The sequence below is a fragment of the Dermacentor variabilis genome, chromosome 6, assembly GCF_050947875.1.
Source record: "Dermacentor variabilis isolate Ectoservices chromosome 6, ASM5094787v1, whole genome shotgun sequence".
Lineage (NCBI taxonomy): Eukaryota > Metazoa > Arthropoda > Arachnida > Ixodida > Ixodidae > Dermacentor > Dermacentor variabilis.
The window spans coordinates 170,579,553-170,602,327 of NC_134573.1; the positions used below are offsets into that span (position 1 = coordinate 170,579,553).

Here is a 22,775-nt window from a genome sequence, read left to right on the forward strand (position 1 = left end):
TCCTGAACTACCCACAACAGGAAACTTGACACATCTACTATGGGTGTAGTGTTAACATTCCCGCACTTAAAGCAGAGTTTAGATGTGTCAAAGTGAGCGTACCGATAATGATACGTCGGCTTATATATATAATAATAATATAGTAACAGTGTTTATTTTTCATCATCACACTGGTGAAGGAAGCTGCAGGGAAAAGCTGCTCTTCGTAGAGGCAGCTTGACAAAGGCCCCAGCTATACCTGTACACAGTGGGTAAAGAGGTAGCTGGGGTAAATCTACATGCACTGACGACCAAACACTGGCGAATGCAGGAAGTGTTACAGAGCGTTATCTAGAAAGAATCAGCAGACTTCAGGGGTTCTTCAGGCATTGAACGCATTTAATGCGACAGCAGCAGGCTTTTGCGGTCGACGTCATCTTCTCAGGAACAACGTACCCGATCACTGATGAAAAACTGGTGGTGTTTCCCTGACGTCTCGGCAGTCGAAAAAGGAAGCTTCGCTTTATACGAGACAGCAATATAACAGTAGCCGTAAAATTTGCTCTTGCTCCTCCTCAAGATCCGCTTGAATGGCTGCCCTCGTCGCGTGGAGAAGGTACGCGTTCACCAGCGCCCCCGTGGTATACCTCTCGGCGCAACCACGTACCACGCAATCCTACGTGAAGCGCAGGAAAAGCCCTTCTCCATTTTTGCCGAGTCGCTGCACGTCCTTGACGCTATCCGTGTCAAAACGAAGTGGAGGCGCTTTAGCAGTTGGTCGTGAGCAAAGGCCACGTTGAGCGCAACAAAATGGGCAAACACGCGGTGAGACGACGCACAGGCAGCACAAACGTAAGCGGCCCACATGTTTGTCTTAAACGTGCTCGCGATCTGTGTTGTCCATTTTCTTTTTTGTATATTCAGAACGTGCTTTTCTCTCAACAACTCGACCATTGCCACAATTTTATTATTTTGTATGCGTGCGTGCGCGCTAGTATTTTCCTTTTTACGGTAAGGAAAGAAGGGAGAGCTGCGTACACTTGCAGTTTACTTGATTCGTCATTGCGACAAGGAAAGTCACTCGTCCCTGTAAGCCGGCGCCTATAACACAAAATCGGCTGGGAAGACCGGCGCCCCTGTCAAATGCGGCAACGGTTAAGCGGGGACGGTTGGCAAGTATACATGTTACCGAAAGCCGGAGCATTAGGTTCGCAACTCAGAGACTCGTCAAAAAAGAAAGAAAAAAGAAGGGGGGGGGGGGAGAAGAAGAGAGAAAAATTGCGCATAATGAAGCTGACGGAGACGAATTTTCTACATTTATATTAATTTAAACATGCGCAACATATATATTTCGCGTACCTAACTTTCGCGAAAATCTTACTCACAAAGTTCGACACTCTCTAGAGTCGTGCACATCTAAGAAAACCATAAGCAACAAACATTGACCCTGAAAAAAAAGGAAAAAAGAAAAACGACGAAACTGACGTCCCGAAAAAAAAATAGAGAAAGAAAGTGCGTTTATGTGCGATTATGTGCTTCTAAACTGCGTTTATGAAATACAAAAAAAGCTACTCCTACCGTGAGAAGATACACGGTAATTAAGCCAGAAAAGACGCAAGAAACGATCGAAACGAGTGGCGGCGCTCCCTTGCAATTCCTGCACCAGCTCGACGTGACGTCATGGATTTTGACGGCTTTTGCCCGGATCAGGTTAGCCTCTTACGGGTAACGAGGGAATACATTGTAAGATAGCAAGAAACTGAAATTAGCAAGTTTTACTAATGATTTACTGAGCCAAAACTGCCGAAATACTAACTAATACTTTTGAGACTTGTGACGCCATACCGCGCACCGGCGCTGGGGTTCCGGCGCGAAAACACAGAAAATGGAACTGTGGCCTGCATTTCTTCCTTCAAATAATAAACCCACTATCGCGATACTAATGAAAATATAGCTTCGAAAGAATACTTTATCAGTTTAAGAGTTCTTCTATGTGTACTGTCCTCCTCTAAAAGAGAGGCGGAAATTCGCATTGGTCGCGGAACCCGTGTGCCGTACGTTAAGTTTCGCGGCCGACCGTACATTGCGAACGCGTGTATACGTGAGCGGGGCGGCAACTTGGGCCGCCTAATTTCTCTGCAGGCGCCGTTGCTGTACTGCGAGAAGTTCACGCGCCGAGTCAATAAGACTCGGACAAAGAAGAGAGAGAGAGAGAAAGAAAGAAAGAGACGGGGGCAACAGTTTCCGCGGAGGACGATAAGATATATACGCGCTCGTCCCTCGTAATCAGTCAGCACCTCCTGTGTCCCCCCCCCCCCCCCCCCCGCTATTCCCGCTATACAAGCACGGCCTCCAGCATGTATAGTGCGTCACGCGCCTTGCGACCTCCGCGCGGAGCACGGCAGCGCGGGTGCCATCTACAGAGCCGCGGGCTCAATGTTCGGCTCTGGGCATCGCTAATCCAGAGACGAAGTTTAAAGAAGATATAGAGTTGGTAGGTCGTTCTCGATATGCTTGCGCAGCGCAGCGCTAAGCACGGTCACGAAAGAAACAGGGGCAACGATTTGATAATTCCAAATAGTCAGGTATTCTGACTTCGAACTGATCTTATATATATATATATATATATATATATATATATATATCATCAGTTCGAAGTCAGCGTTGTCCGCGTCATTTCTCTGTCCGTGTTTATAAACTAAATTCTGGTGTCTTACGCGCCAAAGCCAGAATACGGTCATGATTTCTATAGTTCTGATTTTTGAGGCACGCTGCAGTGGGCGGCTCCAAGTCAATTTTGATCAGTGGTGTAGCCAGGGGGATGGCACACCGGGCATGGGAATCGCACCCACCACTACGGCAGGTACCGACAGGCGATGATTCGTCAACTAATTACACTCGCAGAAAGCCGAGCAGAAGTGGCGTTCTGCAGAATACAGTTTCCTTTTATCACAATTCTGAATCGGTCCATCTATTTACTCCGTCGTCAAATATTGGAAACCTGGGTTTCTTAGTAGAACAGTAGTAGAGCAACAACGGAGAGGACCAAAGACAGACGACACTACGGCGCTGATGGTGTCGTCTTTCTTTGGCACCCGAATTGTTGCTTGTGCGCTGTTTTATTTTCCTAATGTCGATCGTCGAGTTCCTTGCGCTGCACACTCAATGTACTAGTCAAAGAGGTGTTCTTCTTCCCCTGCACGCGAGAAACATAACTGGAAAAAAGAAAAAGCTTTTGTGCTCCGTCCTCATTCCGGCCTTCCTGAACAGAAAGAGAGCCCTTATTCAACGGTATACCTTCAATCTGCAGTCGCACCAACACCGAATTTCGTGTAACAATGAATACAGCGCACCTTCAGGACTGAACAACAAGAGGAAAGGCGCCCCCTGCCCGAAGTGCTAGCGTTCGGAGGAAGCACTCGTCTGCTCTGGAAATGCACACTGCATGCCACGAGAGGCATTTGAAGAAGGCACCTTCCCCTCGAGGGGACTCGTCTCACCTGCACACTGACCCGAATGGCCTCCCGGGAGTGGGTTCGTCGTGGGTCCCCATTTCAATTCGCTAGCACGGCGTGATCTGCATAATCTTTTTTTTTTTTGATCGTGAAGCATGGCCTATATTCTCTCACGCAGGAGCTGGAGACCAGACCAGGCTCGGAGGCTAATATTTCAGTCTGAAATGAAGTCGGTCGTACGAACACCACGCGCCGAAGTGGTTCAGTGGACACTGGCCATCGCGTTATATGATGTTGAGTAGATGTCGCCGGTTCGATCCCCTCCTGCCGTATTCCAACGAGGGCGAAATGGAAAAGGCCGTGTGTGCATCCTGCTTTGGCGCAGGATAAACGAATCTCAGGTGGCCGAAATCAGGCCGGAGCCTACTCTTGTCACTGGTAGTCAGGTTGCGTCTTTGAGACGTAAAAATTTTTAATTATTTTTTATAACGAAACGCGCAATTAACGGACAAGCAACGCTCCTGCCGGAGGAGCGCATAAAGTCGATCGGCTGTAACTCCGGCGACATATCCACCAAAAATGACCCGCGCGAAAGTCACAACGGCCGTGAATTGATTTTCGAAGACCGCGGCTGACGGCGTTCCAAAGATCGGCGAGAAGCCGAACGAAGGAGACGAGGTCGTCCGTGCGCTTCCGCGGCGCGCTCTGCTGAACCGCGCAGCGAGGGAAGCCCGCCTCGACGCCGAAAAGAAGCAGTGTGTGTGTGTGCGGCAAGCTTTCTAGGTCGGCTCAAGTGATGATATGTGCTCTAAAGCGTACGTCGCTGATAACATGGGGTAATGATCTGCTAAGGGCGACGGGGAATCTCCTTCACCGAACGCGGCTGCAACTGTCTCGCTCAAGAGGAACGTCTGAGCCTCATTCCCAGGAACAAAGAAAAAACGAAACAAACAAACACACACACACACGAAGAAACAAACAACAAACACGCGCACACAAGAATTATGTAGATCGAACGCGCGTGTTGGAATCTATGTTAAGCGACGCTATGCCGTGAAGCGATGTTAGAGGCAAAGAAAGCTTCGTTTGAAGGAATTATAAGAAATGATGCAAAGAATAAGAGTCATTCTACGCACGGCGTTCCCCTCTGTAACTTTTTTTACGCCATTCGTGGGTTAGGTAGTGCCCCCAAACAATAATCGTCAGCTCATTTCCTTTGTTTACGACTCCGCGCTTGCCGCTTTCCTGTCAGGAAGGCTACGCCATGCACGCCGATATGCCCATTCCGGTGGTGACCTGAAAGTATTGGAAAGCGCAGCGTTAAAGAAAGGAAATGCGGGCAATATATATGACGATTGCGGTCGACAATTGGAATAGGCCCCAAAGGGTGAGAACTTTTGGAAACTGAACGGCTGACTCGGCCCAATACTCGAATGTTCAGTCACCTGCCGAGAACCGGCGTATATATCTGAACGGAGAGTCGATGGCCACAAATGGGCCAATCGGTTTCTACCTGCAATAAGGGGCCAAATGATATCACGGACGCTATATACATGTAGACAATGTTGCGTGTTTGTAACCAAAAGGTTCGCGCGTGCAAGCAGAAAGAGCGAACTACTACGCCGGCTCTTTCATTCTTCACAGCTCGCCGCTTTGAACTTAAGATGTCCTCACGGCTGGTAATTTCTTGTCATCGGAGAAAACCTCTCACCAGAGTAGCCCCGCATCGCCCAACGACGAAGTGAACTCACAGGTAATTTTCAAGGGTGTTTGAATAGCGAAAATTTCGAATCGAACACGACTATCAGAGAATATACGACCTTCGAATATCGAATCGAGTATCGAATATCTCTAATTTCTAAATAAAATGAAAAGTTTACTGGAATCCGTTTGGCAACAAAAGGATTGTTTACGGCACTTGAAACATGTAATGTCGTAGGTAGATGTGAGCTCTAGTGAGAAGCTTCTAAATGAGAAACAAAGAATTGTACGGTCATATCTGGTGCACAATGGCAATTACGAAAAGAGAAAGAACAGGTCCCTATGTGCATGTAGTAATAGATTATGAAACTATATGCATATAATAGAGTTGGAGTGCTCGCTGAAGGAGCCTATGGGCAATCACCGCATATCGTTTTGAACGAATGCAAATATGCCGAGATTGACGAAACAATAAATTGCTTTCTCTGAATCAAGACAGCGACTACGTAGACTGGCTAAGGCGGGACACGCTTTCTCAACGGCTGGTAAATGTGCATATGTGACTACCTCCATTTTTCTTCGTTCAGGAAATGGATAGTCTGCGCAACAACCGCGGTTCTCCTAACCAGTATCATTCAGCAAAGTCTTCTCTTGCATCAGCACTTCTCCCTGTCGACTGCAAGAACTGTTGTTGTCCTTTACAGTATTCGAACAAAACGAATATCCGACAACTTTGAATAGTGGATCCTCGACAGATCATTCGAATCGTATTCAAGATTTCAAATATTCGCACCACCCCTGGCAGTCTTTCATTCTTTTCTTCGAAAGATAAGTGAAGCAGCAGACAGCGAACAAGCGTATGGCGCGTCTGCGATTTCAACTCGCAGTACACAGTGTACGCAGCGCCCTGTTTACCCCTTCCTGGCGTTTCCGAACGTGAAGCCCATCTAAAACTGAGTCTGCCGTCTGTAATTAAAATCCCCTTCAAGCGCAGCTAATGAGTCCCTAAATTCGACACGGCAGGGTGCTTCGCTGGTCGTAAAGAACGTACGCACAGACATTCACGCGCGCACGCTAGTCAGGCGGGTTTTTCTGTGCAGGAAATTTACCGGCAGCGCCTCTTTGAGAAAAAAGAAAAAAGAAAAGACAGAGAGAAGAAAAGCTACTAGTCCATTCTTTTGTCCACAGCGTTGTGCGAGCTGCTTTTTTTTTTTTTTTTCCCCGTAGCGAAGAGCACCGACCGACCTGCCAAGTTTTTTTATTTAGTTTATCCCCCCCCCCCCCCTGTTTTCGCGAACGGCTATGCGATTAGGGGGGAGGTCGTACTTCATCGGCGATGATTGATAATAATGAAAGAACATCATAAGGGTGATCTGCAGTTCATTTATTCCAAGTATTCGATATGATTCAGCTCAGGCACTCAGAGAGGACAAATAGGCTTGGCAACGCGGGCGAGTACGCTTTTGAAATCCATAATCTTTTCCTGAACCGAGGTCAGTGTAAACACACAACCGCATTAAGGAGTCTGCGAGTGGATATAACGTTGAAACTAGAGCACGATGGAAGAATCTTCCACCGTGAACTAGAGATATGTGTTTTCTTTCCGTCTTTATTTCCTCATTGCGTATGCCTATATTATTTGTTGGACATCACATCAGGGCTGCGCTTGCGATAACGGAACGATCTCGATCGGTCCACCACACGCTCGGCCTTTTGCTGTGTGCTTTGACGAGATGTTACTGATAATCAGTTGACGTTGTGAATGAGTCATGGTGGCTCACTCGTACGCTGATAAAGATCGATGCTCTCACGCGCGCATATGCGAAGTTTTGTTGCAGCGCTATATGGCGCGTCGGATAAGATTATCACAGTCGTTGCTCAGCCTTATGCCTTGACAGTCGTTTGTGGAGATGTTAACGCTCTCTTTTATCTCATTATGAATACTGTGATGACGCATCTTTCCCATAATCATATCGTGGTTTTGGGACGTAATACCCCAGAATTCATTCAATACGATTCGTCGTCACGAGATCACAGAGGAAAACATTACCAAAACGTTGCTAAACATGAAGCCTATTTACTAAACATGAAGCCTATGTGTTCCGCCATATTCTCGTTTTAACGTACCCTAGCGTTCTCCTCCATCCCGTACCTCTCCTCCACACTCCAGAAATTAAGTGTTCCGGGTTGCAGCATATATAGTTCAATGTACATTTAAAAGCGGAGAATTCTGCAGCAGGTGGTACAACCTCAGAATAGTTTCGCCCGAAAACAGTTTTGTGTTTTCATATTAATAGGCTGAATCGTCTGTGCCACACATAACAGCCGCCATTTGCGCACTCAACACGTGGGATGGCAAATAAAAAAGAAAAAAAAAACAGGAAGGCAGCGAGAGAAAACGACGCTGGGGACCGAGAGGAAAGTAGAGTACCGGCGAACACATTCAACTTTGTGTTCTTTGGCCTCGGCGGGTTTTTATAAGCTCGTTTCATCAACTGCATCGATCGGCTCGCACGGGGCTGCAGGCGCAGCGCGGCGGCGGGAAACTTTGCTCCCGATGATCGCGGCGCCCACGAGGCACCGGCGGGCGTCGTAGTGGCTCGTTCGAGCCCGAAGAAGACGCCGCCGCGCGCTTCGGTGCGTCGACTACCCAGTGGTGACGCGATCCCGCGCCAACTTCCCCCTCAGCTCCTGCGTCACACACCGAACGAGGGCCAACGCGGTGCGCCGTCTCAACCGAGAAACGCCGCGGTCGCGAACACCGGCACCAAACGAGCGAGAATACCGGCCCCGAAGAACGGGCCAAAAAGAGAGTTGGCCCAGCAGGCTACGCGGGCACACGAAATACCCCGTCCACCAGCTCCCGCCAAACAACCCAAGGGAACATCCGCCGCCCTGGCAGCGGAAAGAGGAGGCGAGCAGCCGTAGCGGCGCGGCGCGCCATTTGTGAGGTGGCGCCCTCTCTGGCCGGAGCCCGCAAGCAGCCATTGTGATTACGCCGAAAGGCGGTAAGTGTATCATCGTCGCACATTGTTCGCGGCAGGGCTGACCACCAGCCCCCAGTTGGATTTTCTTTCTCGTTTCGACCCCTTCCTGTCGCGCGCCAGTGCGTGCCTCGTGCACGGCGACACGACGATGGGTCGCGACGCCAGCACGAAGCGCTTCGATGTCGATCTCAAGCTCAAGGTGCTCGCGTACTACGACCAAGTGCGGAACAAATACAAGGCGGCCAAAATGTTCGGCGTCAGCGAGTGCTCGGTGAGGAACTGGATCAAGAAGGAGCACCGGCTGCGCGCCCTGTCGTCCCAGGGCGGAGGTAGCGGCGCCAGAAAGACCACGAACCGCGCCGCCGAGGCCCGGGCTCTGTTCGAGGCGTGCTTGGAGCGCTACGTGCGGGGCTGTCAGCAGCGCGGAGTCAAGGCCAGGTACCGCGACTTGCTTGCGCACGCGGCGCAGCTGAAGAAAGTGCACGGAGTGCGCGGCCTCAAGCTGTCAAACGACTGGGTGGCCAGCTTCGTGCGTGAGCGCCGGCTCGTCTGCAAGTGCGAGAAGCTGTTGGCGCACGCCGACACCGCTTCTCCCGCCAACAGCAGCACCGGTTCGGCGGCGGCAGTGCGCAAGAAGGGAACGGCGGTGGCCAAAGGGTTGCCACCGCCGGCCAAGCACAAGGCTGCCCGGGCCCTTGTCAAGCATGCCATGGGCCAGCTATCATCCAAGGCCGGCAAGACGCCCTCTTCGGCGCCAACCACGCCGAAGCGAAAGAGTCCGACCACGGCGCTCGCGGCCAAGCTGCTGCTTCCGGCGAAGCTAAAGTCAAAGGCGGTGCCAAAGCCTTCCATCAAAGGCAATGACGGTAAGGCGATCAAGACCTTGTCGAAAAAGAAACCGACGAAGAAAGCGGCAAAGAAGGGTAGCGAGCTAAAAAAGAAGACCGTTGCGACCAAATTAGAGAAGGCAGTGAATAAAACAAAACAGAAATTGGCTGCCGCGGCGAAAAAGGGCCCGTCAGCAAAGTCGAAGCTGCCGTCTGCTAAAAAAACTGCGCCCGCAAAGGCACAGTCGGCCAAGAGTGCAGCCATTGTGGCAAAGTATAAGAAGTGTCTCTTGAAGAAAGCTAGCCAGAAGCAGCATAAGTTAGGAAAGGTAAAAAATACCATCACTTTGAAAAAGAAGGTCCAGACAGATGCAAAGACTGTAAAGCACAAACGTAAAGTAGTCAGGAAAGATGACAAGCTTATGAAGGCAAGCAAAGGCAAACAATGCTCAAAGACTGCACACAGTATGGTTATAGCAAAGAAAAAGGAAAACAAGAAAAAAGAAAGAAACGTAAAGCCCCAGAAAAAAGTAAAGATTATAAACAAGGTAGTGAGCAAAAGCTTAAAGAAAGCTAAAGAAATTGTCAACCGTGCCAAAAAGCCTGCAGAAAAAGCTAGCCCACCTTCAAAACAGTCCGTACAGAAGGTGAAAAGGGTGCCTGTGAAAATGACGAGACCAAGGAAGCAACCGATAAAGGTGTTTCGGACCCGGTATCGAATCAAAGAAATGCACAGGAGGATTGAGGAAAACAGAGCTTCGGACTTCTTTGATTTCTTTTATGGCTTGGGTCTTATACCAATCAACAGAGATTCAGACAGTTCAAACTCCCTTTACATCCCCTTCATCACGGGATCACCAAAGATGTACAATAACACTGAGTTCCTTAGTGACCTTTCAAAGAAGGAGAGCCCACTCAGGCCAAGCACATCTGACCTAAGCAATTGTCAGCCCTCGAGTCACACTCAACTTCCCTCAAAGTACCCCATCTGGACTCCAGTGAGGACTAGCACGATCCATGACCCTTGTTCATCTCAGAGTGGCAAGCCCTGGCTCACGAGCCCACGTGTGCATGAGGAACACATAATCACTGACAGATTCACACAGTCCAAGTCACCAGAGGATGCTGTCTTTTCTGAGAAGTTTCACAAGGCAAGTATGAAATCCGAGGCTGCCCTCTCACCTGGTGAATCACCCATCACCCCTGAACAATTGGCTGTGGTGCGAAAGCTATTTCCTCCCATTGGAAGCTTGCCATTCCCAAGTCAACGTAGAGCACTGGACAGCCAAGTGAAATTCAATGAACCTTTGAAGGCATCAGAACGAAGTTTGCGGCCACGCACCTCTGAGCAAACCCAGCGCCTGAGTCTCTGCTTTCGCAAGCGGCGCTACCAAAAACGGAAAAGGACCCTCTCCGAGCCATCACGGTCTCCCGAGAGACGTCCAAATGGTCCTTCAGCGAGTGACATTGACTGGTTAAGTGCTGATGCTTTTCCAAGCCCTGCCAAGAAGGGCTGCCCTGGTGGGAGCAGCCCTGTCTACTCCTTCGGTGAGCCACGGCACTGTTTTCGCAAAGAGCACTTTGAGGACAGTGCCTGCCCACCACACATGCCGACCACTGGGATATGTGGGAACAGTTCAAGGACAGTGGTCTGTGCCCTGAGCAGTGACAGACCTACGAACTGCCTCTATGACAGTGCCAAACTTGTCGGTAGGGCCATGCCCACTAGCCCCAAAACAACATCATCCAGTGAAGGCAAGGATCTGTTCTTTGGCCAGGCAAATAGACTGGCTACACTGAGAAAAAAACAAGACAGAAATGAATCTGTGATGCACGCTGCAAAAGGTCACCAGGACCAGTTGTAGTTGCTTGCACCAAAGAATGTTTCCTCAGCCATGCTGCAAAAATCTCTTGAGCTTTGTTGTATAGTGTACACAATGACTTATTAACTTGCGAGCCTGCAGCTTGCCTGGTAAAACCACAAGTGCTCAGTGATTACATGAAGCACTACATGAGGATCCAGAGAATATTCAGAAATACTGGCTTTCTGCCATTATGGGCAAGATGTTTTGTCTTGAGAGAATGTTTAGCGATTATCAATGCCACGCAATCTTGGCCATGCTGCAAAGCACTTGTCAATACTGGTGATTATGCACATCTTTGTTAAGGAGTGGAAATGTTCCTTGGTCAGCGAATTAGCAAATTTACTAATAATGAGACAAGGGTGTGCAACATGGACACGCAAAATAATTTAAAGCATTCAATGTTGCTGGCAGTAAATGCTACTGATGCTAGGAATGTTATGTGCATTCCAAGCTTGCCACTACTGGCAGTCTTGTGCAAGTTTTCAGCCAGAGGACTTTGTCATTAGAGGTGAAAAGTGCGCCCTAGCTCTAAAATTGCTGGGAAAGAAAAACACAAGTGCAAAGTGTATAGGACTTTTGCATCCAATTGAGACATGCTGTGTAGCTGAATGAAGTATGTGAAAATGTTATTGGTTGGACATCTCCAATGTGCCACAATGTCTTCCCTGACCCTCCTGCCAGCCTTTCTTCTTGCCAGTGTCTTCTCTAAAGCTTTGTATTGTGCAAATAGAACATGTTAAATATTGCACAAACGACATATGCTCTTGAATACTATTTTTCCTCACTTTATTGCAAGTTAAACGAAATCCACTGTTGCAAGCTTGCATTGGTTGGCAGAAAATGCATGACTTCAATGTTGTAAATAATGATTTCTTTTGATCTCTTGTGGGATGATCATGGAACATGGACATATCTTCCAGATCCTTAATTGTGCAGTGATTTAAAGCAAATTGAGAGAGTGCAAGTCCTCCTTGTGGACTCCAATCATGTAAACGTGGTTCAGCTAGCTTGATGGCAACAGTTGTACATACTGCATGAACAGAAAGACACTGAATGGTGTATTCTTTTGTCCTTGCCAGACACAGCTGTCATCAGCACTAAATCTGTGTGACATGTCTCGTAGCAATAAGTGATGAGTTATGGGCTGTTTTGGCTGCTTACAACACTCGTTCAAAACTATCAAGCTGTTGTGGGTCAGCACTTGGCCTGCACAAAGAGATTATGTGTGAAAAGTCCTTGTCAACTCCCGACTTGCATTCCTATAGGCAGTGCAGCGTCATGACTAGTTGACAAGGTGTTGCGTCTACCTCCGTAAATGCATTGTGACCTTGAGACAATGTTGTGCTCATTATTGCGCCATTGACTGAACGAGCACTCCCCGCAAACCTTCTTTTTTTCGACAGCGGGAATGGTTTTGTACATAAAAACAGAGCCCCTTGTTTTCCTCTTTGGGCCTTACTTAACATGCGTTCATCGCTAATATACCACAAGGTACAAAAGTGTGCTTTCTCTTCCCCCTTGAAAGGCTTGCAACGATCACAGTTTTATCCCCGTGGCTGCAACCTCTGGCCACACTTTTGCACAAATAAAGATTGTTCATTCTTGTATCAGCGTATCTTGACCTCTCCAAGGTGGCGTAAGGCTTACACCGATGATTAACCACGTAGAACATGCTCATGACATATTTCTGCCGCAGCAGCATGGCATGTGCTTCGTGCCACTCAACGGCAATGCCAGAACCGAGACTAGAGCACTGCACGGGTGCGCATTATGAAGTCCGAGCCCAGCCCGGGCCTGTGTTGCCAAGCCTTGGCGTACATGACCGAGCCTGAGTTCAGGTGTTCATTACTAAGCTTAGCAAAGGCCCATGCACACATGACCAGGTCCAGCCTGTAAGTAAAAAAAAAAAATGCTTTACCTACAGATTGTACCCTGTGTGTCAGCGTCACTTTCTTGGAGTCTATCAGCTGCAGTGCCTAAGCAATAACGGACTGAAATCTTCGTTGCTCACATGGGAACCTCGGTGACCTGGCCCATTGCCTGTGCTGTTATTTTTCCGCTGGGGCGCATGCATTTACCTTGATCATACAATTTGGTCTTATGATGTCATTTAGCATGTGAATATGTATATATGTATGTGTGTGTGTGTGGGTGTGTGTGTGTGTTTGTGTGCGTGTGTGTGTGTGTGTGTGTGTGTGTGTGTGTGTGTGTGTGTGTGTGTGTGTGTGTGTGTGTGTGTGTGTATACACACACACGTACGGACAGGCGAATTCACGAGCATGCAGCATAAAATAAATACACAAGTAGAAAAAAGACACCCCTTGCATTAGCACTAAAATAATACAATCCTTCGAACACTGATATATTGAATTTGAAGGGGATCACAAAAAAAGTTTGATAGGCAATTCAGTATATAAAAAAAAAATTTAACACAAAAATTTTCAAGGTAATCTTACTGCTGTTCGTTATACACTAATTCGTTATATGTAGGTTACATATATCCGGGTTCGACTATTGCGATTCTTATAGTGCAATCGCAAAAGCGGTAACACGGAAATGGTTTGAAGAGCGTTTTTCTTTTTTTTGCACAATTTATTTTTTCTTACGCGGAAACAATGTTCGTTCTGTGGAAAACAAAATAGAATGTCTGTTTTTCTATCTTTTTTTTTTTTTTTTTGCTGATGTAGAGCCAGCTCATTGCACGTGCCACTTCGTCTTGGCACAGGATGCCTTGGACCATGCAATGCATAATGCTCGTGTGTACTAGAACGCACTTCTTAGGCCCTTTATGAGCGGGCCCGAGTTCGGCCCGGGCCCGCCGAAGAACGCTTCGGACGGCTCGCGGGTCGGGCCCGGGCTTTCGTCTCGGCCTGGGCCGGTGCAGTGCTCAGTGTCTCGACTCCGAAAAGGCGCTGCGCATCTCCGCTTCGTTGCCATCTGGCAGACTGTTCACAGAAAAGTCGGAATTGAATGTGTCACAAATGGTGCCATTATCCTCGCCTTTCTCTCTCCCCTCCTCCCACGTAAGCAAGTCCTGGGGAGGTATTATACCAATCAAGAGAGATTCAGACAGTTCGAACTCTCTTTACATCCCCTTCATCACGGGGTCACCAAAGATGTACGATAACACTGAGTTCCTTTGTGACCTTTCAAAGAAGGAGAGCCCACTCAGGCCAAGCACATCTGACCACCTAGTGGACATGTGTATTTCGTCCGCTGCTGAAGCGCTAATTGGCTGTGGCGCCTCGCTGCCGCGGATGCGCAGCCTGGCATAGCCAATCAGAACTTCAGCAGCAGACGAAATGGACATGTCCACTAGGTGGACTCTTACTGAATACCTCCCCAGGAACGTGACGCGTGCGATTCGCAAAGGTGTCCGGTGTTTAATGCACGTCTGTTGGCTACAGAACACAGACTAGGCCTAGCCGATGCGGTTCCCAATAGTAGTTTCAGTGGTTCAATGCAACGTTAGTTGCGCCACTGATCCGAACCGTGCAAAGCTGTTTGCAGGCCGCAACGAAAACGATGCGCCCTTATGCGCCCGTTCGCCGTCCGGCGCAAATATTTTTCCTGTCCCGAATAATGACGTAACAGGTTAGGCAACTGGTTACGTAAAGAACGAGCGAAGTGCAGCAACGCCGCGGAAAGTTATCCTAGACCTGAAGGTCGCCGTGATAGCCACCGCAACCAACGTGTCCCGAGCTTCGGCAATTACGAGGCACGTTGATTCCTTGCTCCATTTAATACATTTCGCATTCTAGGGAGTAATCGAACGTACGTCTTTGTTAACAAATATTCACGGAAGGATTTCTTGTTCTAAAGACTACTCACTGCACGTAGCTTGGCGAAACTCGGGAACATTTCTTTCAAACGCCTGTTAGAGTTCGGTCGATAGGTTTGAGCCGCCTAACCTTTGCGATCATGATTGTCCACGCGTACCGTCCCGTTTAAACGCTCAATTAGTACTACTAGCCCTGCTTGCGAAAGTTCCATATACGCGGTCTTGCGCATACTGAGGCAGCCTACATGTACATTTTTTTCGTTATATTAGGTAGGCTGCTCAGCCATTTTTCGTTCACAAACGGGTGCTTTCTTTTCCATTTTTTTTTCTTTTTCGAAGCCTTATATCTACTTACAGAGTCAAGTAAAAGAGATCCTTAGAAGCTCGTAACATTGACCCGGTTTTGTGCTTTACGCTCCACTTTCAACGTAAAAACGTGTCATGGTCAACGCAACGCCGAGCGACAGATTCTCAGCCCTGCTTGCAACAATATGCACCTCTAGTAGACGCACTGGATGTGGCGTCGCCTTGACACACGTACATTTAGACTTGCACATTATTTTTTATCTCAATCGAGACTTTGATTCACAGTGGACGAGTGCTGTACTGTGACTATTATTCGAATTAAGTGTCGCCTAAAGACATGGAAAAATTTTGTGCCTCGTAACGCTAATCAGAACGGTGTCTATTTGAGAACGCCTGGATACAGGAACCATCAAAAACAACTACATCATAATTGCACATTTGGGAGCATCGCCGTAGCTGCAGCTAGACCTATGTTGCTGAATTGAAGGGCGTGAATCTTAATTGGAAACACAGTTCTATCCATAGGAAGACATCGCATATTTTATTTTGATGCTTTGCGAAGTATTCTTCACCATATATGCGCCAGAATAACTCATCGAATTTGGCACGAGAGCCTAAATTTACAGCGTATAAATTCAAATGTAGGGTCGACACAATGTATGCGCAGGTACGTGCATTAATTATGCATAATTAATAACAGTAGTCGGAACAGGAGGTGCCTCATAGGTCCAGGTCGCGTTGACTGGCAGTATGGGCCACTGCCAGTGAACAGAGGTGTTGGCTGTGGCAGTGTGGGCTTGACTGGCAACACTGCACCGATTAAAACTCACCTGCAATCCGAGCACACGGCCGCTCGATGGAAAGGCACAGGGCGCGCCTTTCCGTGGAGCGGGCCGTGTCCAACAACCAGAACTCTGCAAGTGCGGTTTCGCATCTGTGCCTGATACGGAGCAGGTGCGTCTACACTCGACGGCCCACCTATTCTTTCAGCGAAGAAGCTTGCAGTGCCTGCTCGTGTGTTGTTTCTAAACTCAAAAAAGATAAACGCGCCAACTGTTCGAGCTTTCCGTTTTTTTTTTTTTTACTTGCTTGTTCAATATAACAGACGTCGCACAGCGAGAAGAATCAGAGGAACCGATGGACTGGATCTATCGACGGCGACAAACAAATGAAGCAAACGAGACAATGAAGCCAAGGAAGGACCCAGATGAAACTATATTTTCCCTATGCTTTCTTTCCTTGGCCGCACTGTCTGCAGACGTGGAATCTTGCTCGTCGACTTGGCAGTCTCGAAGCTTGCACAATGAGGTGAAACGCGATGCGCGGCGGAGGTGGCAAACTTGCAAGACATTTGAAACGAGAGTGCATTGTCAAGCACGTCGTTAGCGCAGCCAGATCTAGTGTGCCGTTTCCATAGGAACGCCGACTGGCGCGCGCTTGAAAGTGACGGGATATGTTCACATTTACAAGATGATTACTCTAGTGATGACACCTTGAAACAAGGAGGGCAGGCCACGTCTATGTAGGCGTCTTCTATTGACCGGAAAGCGTTTGAGTTTACGATGAAAGGAGTTTTTTCTAGGTTTAGACATTGCTGGGCGTTAGATGCGCGTTTTAGTTATTTCCAAGTACAATATTTGGCACGCTGTTTCGAGTGTAATCATTCGACGTTTTCATCCACAAAGACATTCTTCTTTTATGTTGTCAAAAGAACTAAACTATTACATCGTAACACTTTTCAATTTCGAGTCCACACGCTTTGAATTCACTTCGTGTACGTATAACGGCGGTTCTTAAAGCTAAAGATGGAACGCGCATGGCTGCTGTTGACCTTTGGGTAGTGGTGGCAGTGTAAAAGGGGAAAAAAAAAAGAAAGGTAACGAGATACGACAGAAAGCTGAGCTAGACAAGTTGATCTGTTGAGTGCGGTCGGACTGAAATTTAATAAAGGAAGTATTGAACCTAATCCAAATCCAATGTAACCTAATCCAGTAATCCAATCTACAGCAGCGGGGCGAAGGATGTGCCATATTAAAAGTGTCAGTTTGCTAGTTTGGGACAATGCGCAGTGGAACGTGTTACCGCAACGGCGCTCAACTTTATTATCGTCGGACCGGGATGTGTCTCTTCGAGAAACCTGAAATTGAACGCCCAAATTGCTTTCGGGAGGCTGCGAGGTCGAACGCATATGAGCCACACCATATGTGGCTCATCGTGTATACTTCTACAGAAGTATACACGATGAGACTCAGGAACGCCACTTGTTACACATCGAGATGTCATATATATTCGAATTCACACATCACGAGAACTGGGTGTTCCCTCTCATGTCCCTCACGACTGCACCATCTCGCATGACATAAACGTGCACGTAATTAAAAAAAAAAAAATGAAAAGTGAGCACCCGCAAAATACGGTTCCCAGCTCTAACGCAGCTGACACCTGTTTACTGCACAGGAAACCAAGGTGTAATAAATTACATTACCAATAAGCGCGGATGAACAGCTAAAGTAAAACATGATCAGGAGGTCGCGCCAGAGGTGTCACGATAATCTGAGTGGCAATCATGTGGAGCGCACCTCCAATCTGATGCTTCCTGTGCGACTTTGACTGGCATCAATGCGTCAAGTTTGAGCCGCGAGCAACAACACCGTTATCACGGCCGAAATGCTTAAACCGTGTTATCCGCTCTAACCGGTGAGGATACAATTTCAGCTGAGATTACACTGCGGTCATTACGCCACGTCGAATTGGAGCACCGGCGCCAGGTGAGACGGCGAGTTGCCTGATCCTGGCAAACTCAAAGAGTAGTTCAAACATTCCAAGCATTAGTCAACCAATAGAACTTGATACACACACTTTTGGACAGTTATCAGTGTTGCTATTTTATCGATTTTATCGCTAGATTTAGCGACTTTTCGTTCTGTTCAGCGACCGGCGATTTTTTTTAGCGGCATGACAAAATAACTGGTGACATTATAGCGACTTCAAAGTTAAGAATGTTCCTTCATAAATGACTTTCTAAAACGCGTTTTATTATTCAAAAGCTTGAGAAGGCGGCCGAAATTGGCTGTACGGCGCATGAGTTCTGTGACAATGAGAAGCAATCGCAGTTTGTGCTTACGGAGGCCATATGTCGTGGTTATTGCTAAGAGGCGAACAGGCTCGACAATGTACTCACAATGCGCAAGCGCAGCAGCAAATTAGATTAGCGAGCTATACGGCACTAAATTGCATGATGGTGTTTAGAACGGAGCAGGTGAACAATAGGGCAGATAAGCAGTTGAAAGGCGTACGTATCGCAGCGGCTAGGCCCGTTCACGCTAGATTGAACGTACCACTCCCATTTCTCATGACTTTCGGACAACTAATAAACTGCAAGGAGCTTTCAGGTGGGTAAAGGAGTGGCAACGTAGTATATGACCTGTATTTAGGTCACGTAGTTGTCATCGGCGTGTTACGACATGGTCAAAATTGTGTCGCATGATTTAGTCCACCAGCAACAAAAACTGAAGAAAGTGAAACCTTTTGGAAGATGCGTTACGCCATGTTATACTAAACGACAGTGTTTCCCAATAATGCCTACATTATATAAATTTCACTCTACACTCCTAGCGACGATTTTAGCAACCTTGTAGCAAAATTTAGCGACGCCTTTACCCCCAGTTTAGCGACGCGTTCGAGAAAAAAAAGTCGGCAACGCTAACAACACCATTTTGGGACTTGGTTGTACTTCTCCCTTCATCGTATTTCAATGCAAGAAGCAGGCACCTGCAGCAGTTCAGTCTACAACAAGGTGGCGTCCCTAGAGTTTCCCGCGAAAAAAGATCTAAAGTCAAGCCAAGTACATCTCTGTTCAGCCCATTTCACTACAAGCAGTAGATGCCAGCTACAGTCCGGTCTCCAACATAGCGACGCCCTTAGAGCTTTTCTCGAAAAAATGTACTTAAGTAAAGGTGAGAAAGGTAGCCAAGAACGTAGCCGAAAAGCCTGGTGACGATTCTCCCTCCATCTGTTTTTCAAAGAAAGCAGTCGCCTTACTTTGGTGACAATAACCTTGCTTGCAAGAGTCCACGCTACTAGATCGTGGCGCTCTTGGAGTTATAACAAAAGCTGGCAAAGACAACCAAGCCCAGTACATCTCGTTTTCTTTCCATGCAAGCATCACGTGCCTGCCGCAGTCTATTCTAAAACATTGCGGTACCCTTAGTTTAATTCTCCTGAAAGATGAGAAAGGTATTCAAGAAAGGTGACCGAATCGCTACTAAAGGACCACCACAGGTACACACCATTCAAGTACACTACAGTGAACATGAAGCGTGTCTTCCAGTCGCGAACGTGTTCTCTAGCATAGCAGCGACGACAGCGGTACGCGTAATGCAGCAGCAGACGCACCGTTATTCACGTGCAAAATTTAAGCTGTTCTTGCAAAGCGTGACATAAGGACAGAAGCGCCTGTTTGTCGTGCATGGCCTTGCGCGAGCAGACGAAAGCACCCAATGCGCCGGCGCTGCGGTCGGCACACTGCAGTGCGACTGCCATTCGCCGCCATGGGCGCGAGTGGTGCTAGTTAACACTTCGAGGCTCCGGAAGCTGCGCAAAACATCGCCTACCGTGGCCGTCTCCTCTCCCGGCCACGAACGCGGTGGGCACGCCGAGTTTTCGAGTATCTCTCGGCGACACGCATGAGAACCAACTGGACACGCCGAATCTATCAGATCGAAAAGAACTTTGGCTTCCTTGATGAAGAGATCGCGGCCGACACTGCAACTAAGTGGTCGGTCGAGTTCCGTCGACGCGTAAAGGAAGCCGAAACCACAATCTGGAGCGAGACAATGGGGTCCAAGTCCACCTTGGAACTCTAGCGGGGAAACACGCAAGATATTAGTGCGCGCTGCTTCTACGGTAACAACTTTGGAAGCAGCCTCCTGTTCGAGGTGAGGGCAGGGGCACTCCGCACTCTCGTGTACCGCAGCCGCTTCCAAGACACCGGTACGTGCATCAGGTGCAGGCTCTGCGGGGACGAAACCGAGACGCAAGAGTATCTCATCCTTCGATGCGCCAGCCTGAAGACTGCGCCGGCGGAGGACACAGGTCTCCCTGAGGCGCTTGGTTTTCAGACGCTCCAGGCGGATGATGGAAAACACGGCGCGAATGGACCCAACGTGGGCCGGAACTGCGCTGTGGAGGCCACCAAAAAGCGACTGACTGAGTGGTGGACCAGTGTGCGTCGGATGTGACTTCAGATTGCATAGCAACCTTTTTTGCATTTTTTTTTCTTTCTTCGTTCTTTTTCTTTACTTTCTTATTTTTTTCTTTTAGGCCAAGACATCGCGCGTCCACCCGTTACAAAGAGGCTGGGCCACCACATCATCATCATCATTGCTATCTATAGCACACACACACAAATACCCAAGAAAGTGGACGGGATGATCGTTGCCACGCTAGTGTAATCGGTAAATCATTGCGAAAAGCGTGGGTTCGGCTCCCACCTGCGCCAAGTCAAGTTTCCGTTCACTTTAATTTCCATGTTTTCCTTATTACTTCTGCATTTCATAAAGAAATGAATAATTTCGCATGTGCGTTTTTCCCTGGCTGCACTGTCCGTTTTCTTTATAGGGTGTAAGTAACCAAAAACCAGGCCCCATGAAATTCCCTTCTCGATCGCTCGCATTTCCTCTGTGCGTCCATAAACGAGAAAATACGAGCTCTGCTAGAAAAGTATACGACCTTTGGCCGAAGAAAAAAAAATGTGACGTAACTGGAGCGTTGGAAACCTAATCACCCTCAAAGTAGTCTCCTTGGGACTTCACACAGTTCTCCCAGAGGTGCTACCATTGTTGGAAGCATTCCAAGAAAGCCTCTTTCAGAACGGAGTTTAGCTCAGCTGTCGCTGCAGCCATAATGTCCTCTTGTCTGAAATCTCGCTCCTTTCAATGGCCTCTTGCTTTTGGGAAACAGCCAACAGTCACAGGAGGCCATATCAGGAGAGTAAAGAGCCTGTTGAACTACAGGAGTCTGGTTTTTCGCCAAAAAAAAAAAAAAAAGTCTGAACCAAGTGCGAGGAATGTGCAGGAGCATTGTGGTGATGGATGCGCCAATTTCCTGTTGACTACAACTCCGGTATCTTGCGCCGCACAGCATCACGTAGGCCACGGAGGACATCCCTGTAGTACTCCTTGGTGATTGTTTGACCCTGTGGTGCGTACTCGTGGTGTACCACATCGTGGGAATCAAAGAAAGCAGTCAGCATCACTTTGACGTGGCTGCGCACTTGGTGGGCCTTCTTTGGTCTTGGTGACGTGGAATGCTTCCACTGTGACGACTGGCATTTGGTTTCGGGGTCGTACCCGTACACCCAAGGCTCGTCACCAGTGATTATGGTGTTCATGAAGTCGGGGTCACTGTTTGTGGAATCCAGCATGTCCTGTGAGACTACAACACGAAGTTGCTTTTGCTCCACCGTGAACAGCTTCGGCACGAATTTCGCCACAACTCTCTTCATGGCGAAATCTTCGGTCACAATGGAATGTGCAGAAAAAGTGCTGATGCCCACCTCTTCCGCAATTTCTCGGATAGTCACACGACGGCTACGTAACACCACAGCGTTCACTTCGGCAATGACCTGGCCATTTCGGCATGTTGATGGCCGACCGGAGCGTGGCTCGCTCTCCACCGATGTGCGGCCATCTTTAAACCCGTTGTACCATTCCTTAATCTGTGTGCTGCTCATAGCATCGTCACCGAAAGCCGTCTGAATCTTCCGAATGGTTTCCACTTGGCTGTCGCCCAGTTTCTGTGAAAACTTGATGCAGTAGCGCTGCTCTAGTCGCTCCGCCATTTTCCTTGCAATAAAAGCCGACGAAAGCACTGCGCACTACCTCACTCAAACGCTGCGTCCCAGCGACTGACGCTATCGGCAGGCGGGAAAAAATTCGTGCATGCGCACGAAGGTTCAAGGTCGGCTGATGCAAGCGCGCTTGTTTAATATCCATCAGGTGTTCGAAAAAAAATCATAAGATCGGATACTTTTCTAACAGACCTCATACAACGAAATTCGCGACGTCTACTCTAGCGTCATCGGCGACGCCGTTTGTGCATGAAAAGCAAGAAAGGTGAATTTATCTTTCACATCCTCCACTAACGGACAGCTTCCCAGATTTGAGTATACATTACGCCAAACCGACTGGCAGGTCTGTTAGCCTGTCTTGTGCGCCCTGTTTACGGCAGGCATTATGTAATATTTCTTAAAAATCCAAAGCGTATGGCTTCCGTGTTTACTGTTACGCTTGAAGGTTACTTTTGATACCCATATACACTGTTTAAGGCATTCGTGCCATAAAATGGCCAATAATGTTTTGCGAGATGTAGACGCACGCGCCGCCCACGGAGCACCAAGGTAAGACGAAGACCAACAATGCGCTGACTGCAGTTGACGCCAGCGCACTGTGTGCATGATCACTTTGTGTAAAAAAAAAAAAAAAAAAAAGACCGTGATCCCCAACAAGAAAGAGCTACGCGAACGAAAATTAGCTGTGCAGAACCTGATCTACCTGTGTAACGCCAATGTCAAAATCGCATTTGTACAGCAAGCATCCTATAAAATTAAGTGACCCCTGCACCCAACATCCGGGAACATGGAACATGGGGCAGTTAAAAACGTGTATAGATTCGAGGAACCTAATCCTTGAAGACACTCCTTCTTCCTTTAAGACACTCCTTGAAGTTGTGTAACGAGCTAATACAAGCATTAAAGAAGAAAGAAACAAGCAAAGTCGGCCAGCACCGGAGCGTACGTTTGGCTCGAATGGCGCAAGCGAAAATTACCAGTTTCCTTTCTGACCTACCTAGCCAACCACTGCGTATACACGTTG

At 48.1% G+C, this 22,775-nt stretch overlaps 2 protein-coding genes across 2 annotated transcripts in view; one reads left to right on the forward strand and one right to left on the reverse strand.

The window, feature by feature from the left end:
- The window catches only part of Cep97 (centrosomal protein 97kDa), a 166,072-nt gene that overhangs the window by 23,283 nt on the left and 120,014 nt on the right, over window positions 1–22,775 (reverse strand). The gene's annotated exons all lie outside the window — the stretch shown is intronic.
- LOC142585756 (uncharacterized) lies at window positions 7,758–12,421 on the forward strand. The gene has a single exon (XM_075696742.1). It carries the CDS (start codon window positions 8,271–8,273, stop codon window positions 10,812–10,814), a length of 2,544 nt encoding a protein of 847 aa, XP_075552857.1. The 5' UTR covers window positions 7,758–8,270; the 3' UTR covers window positions 10,815–12,421.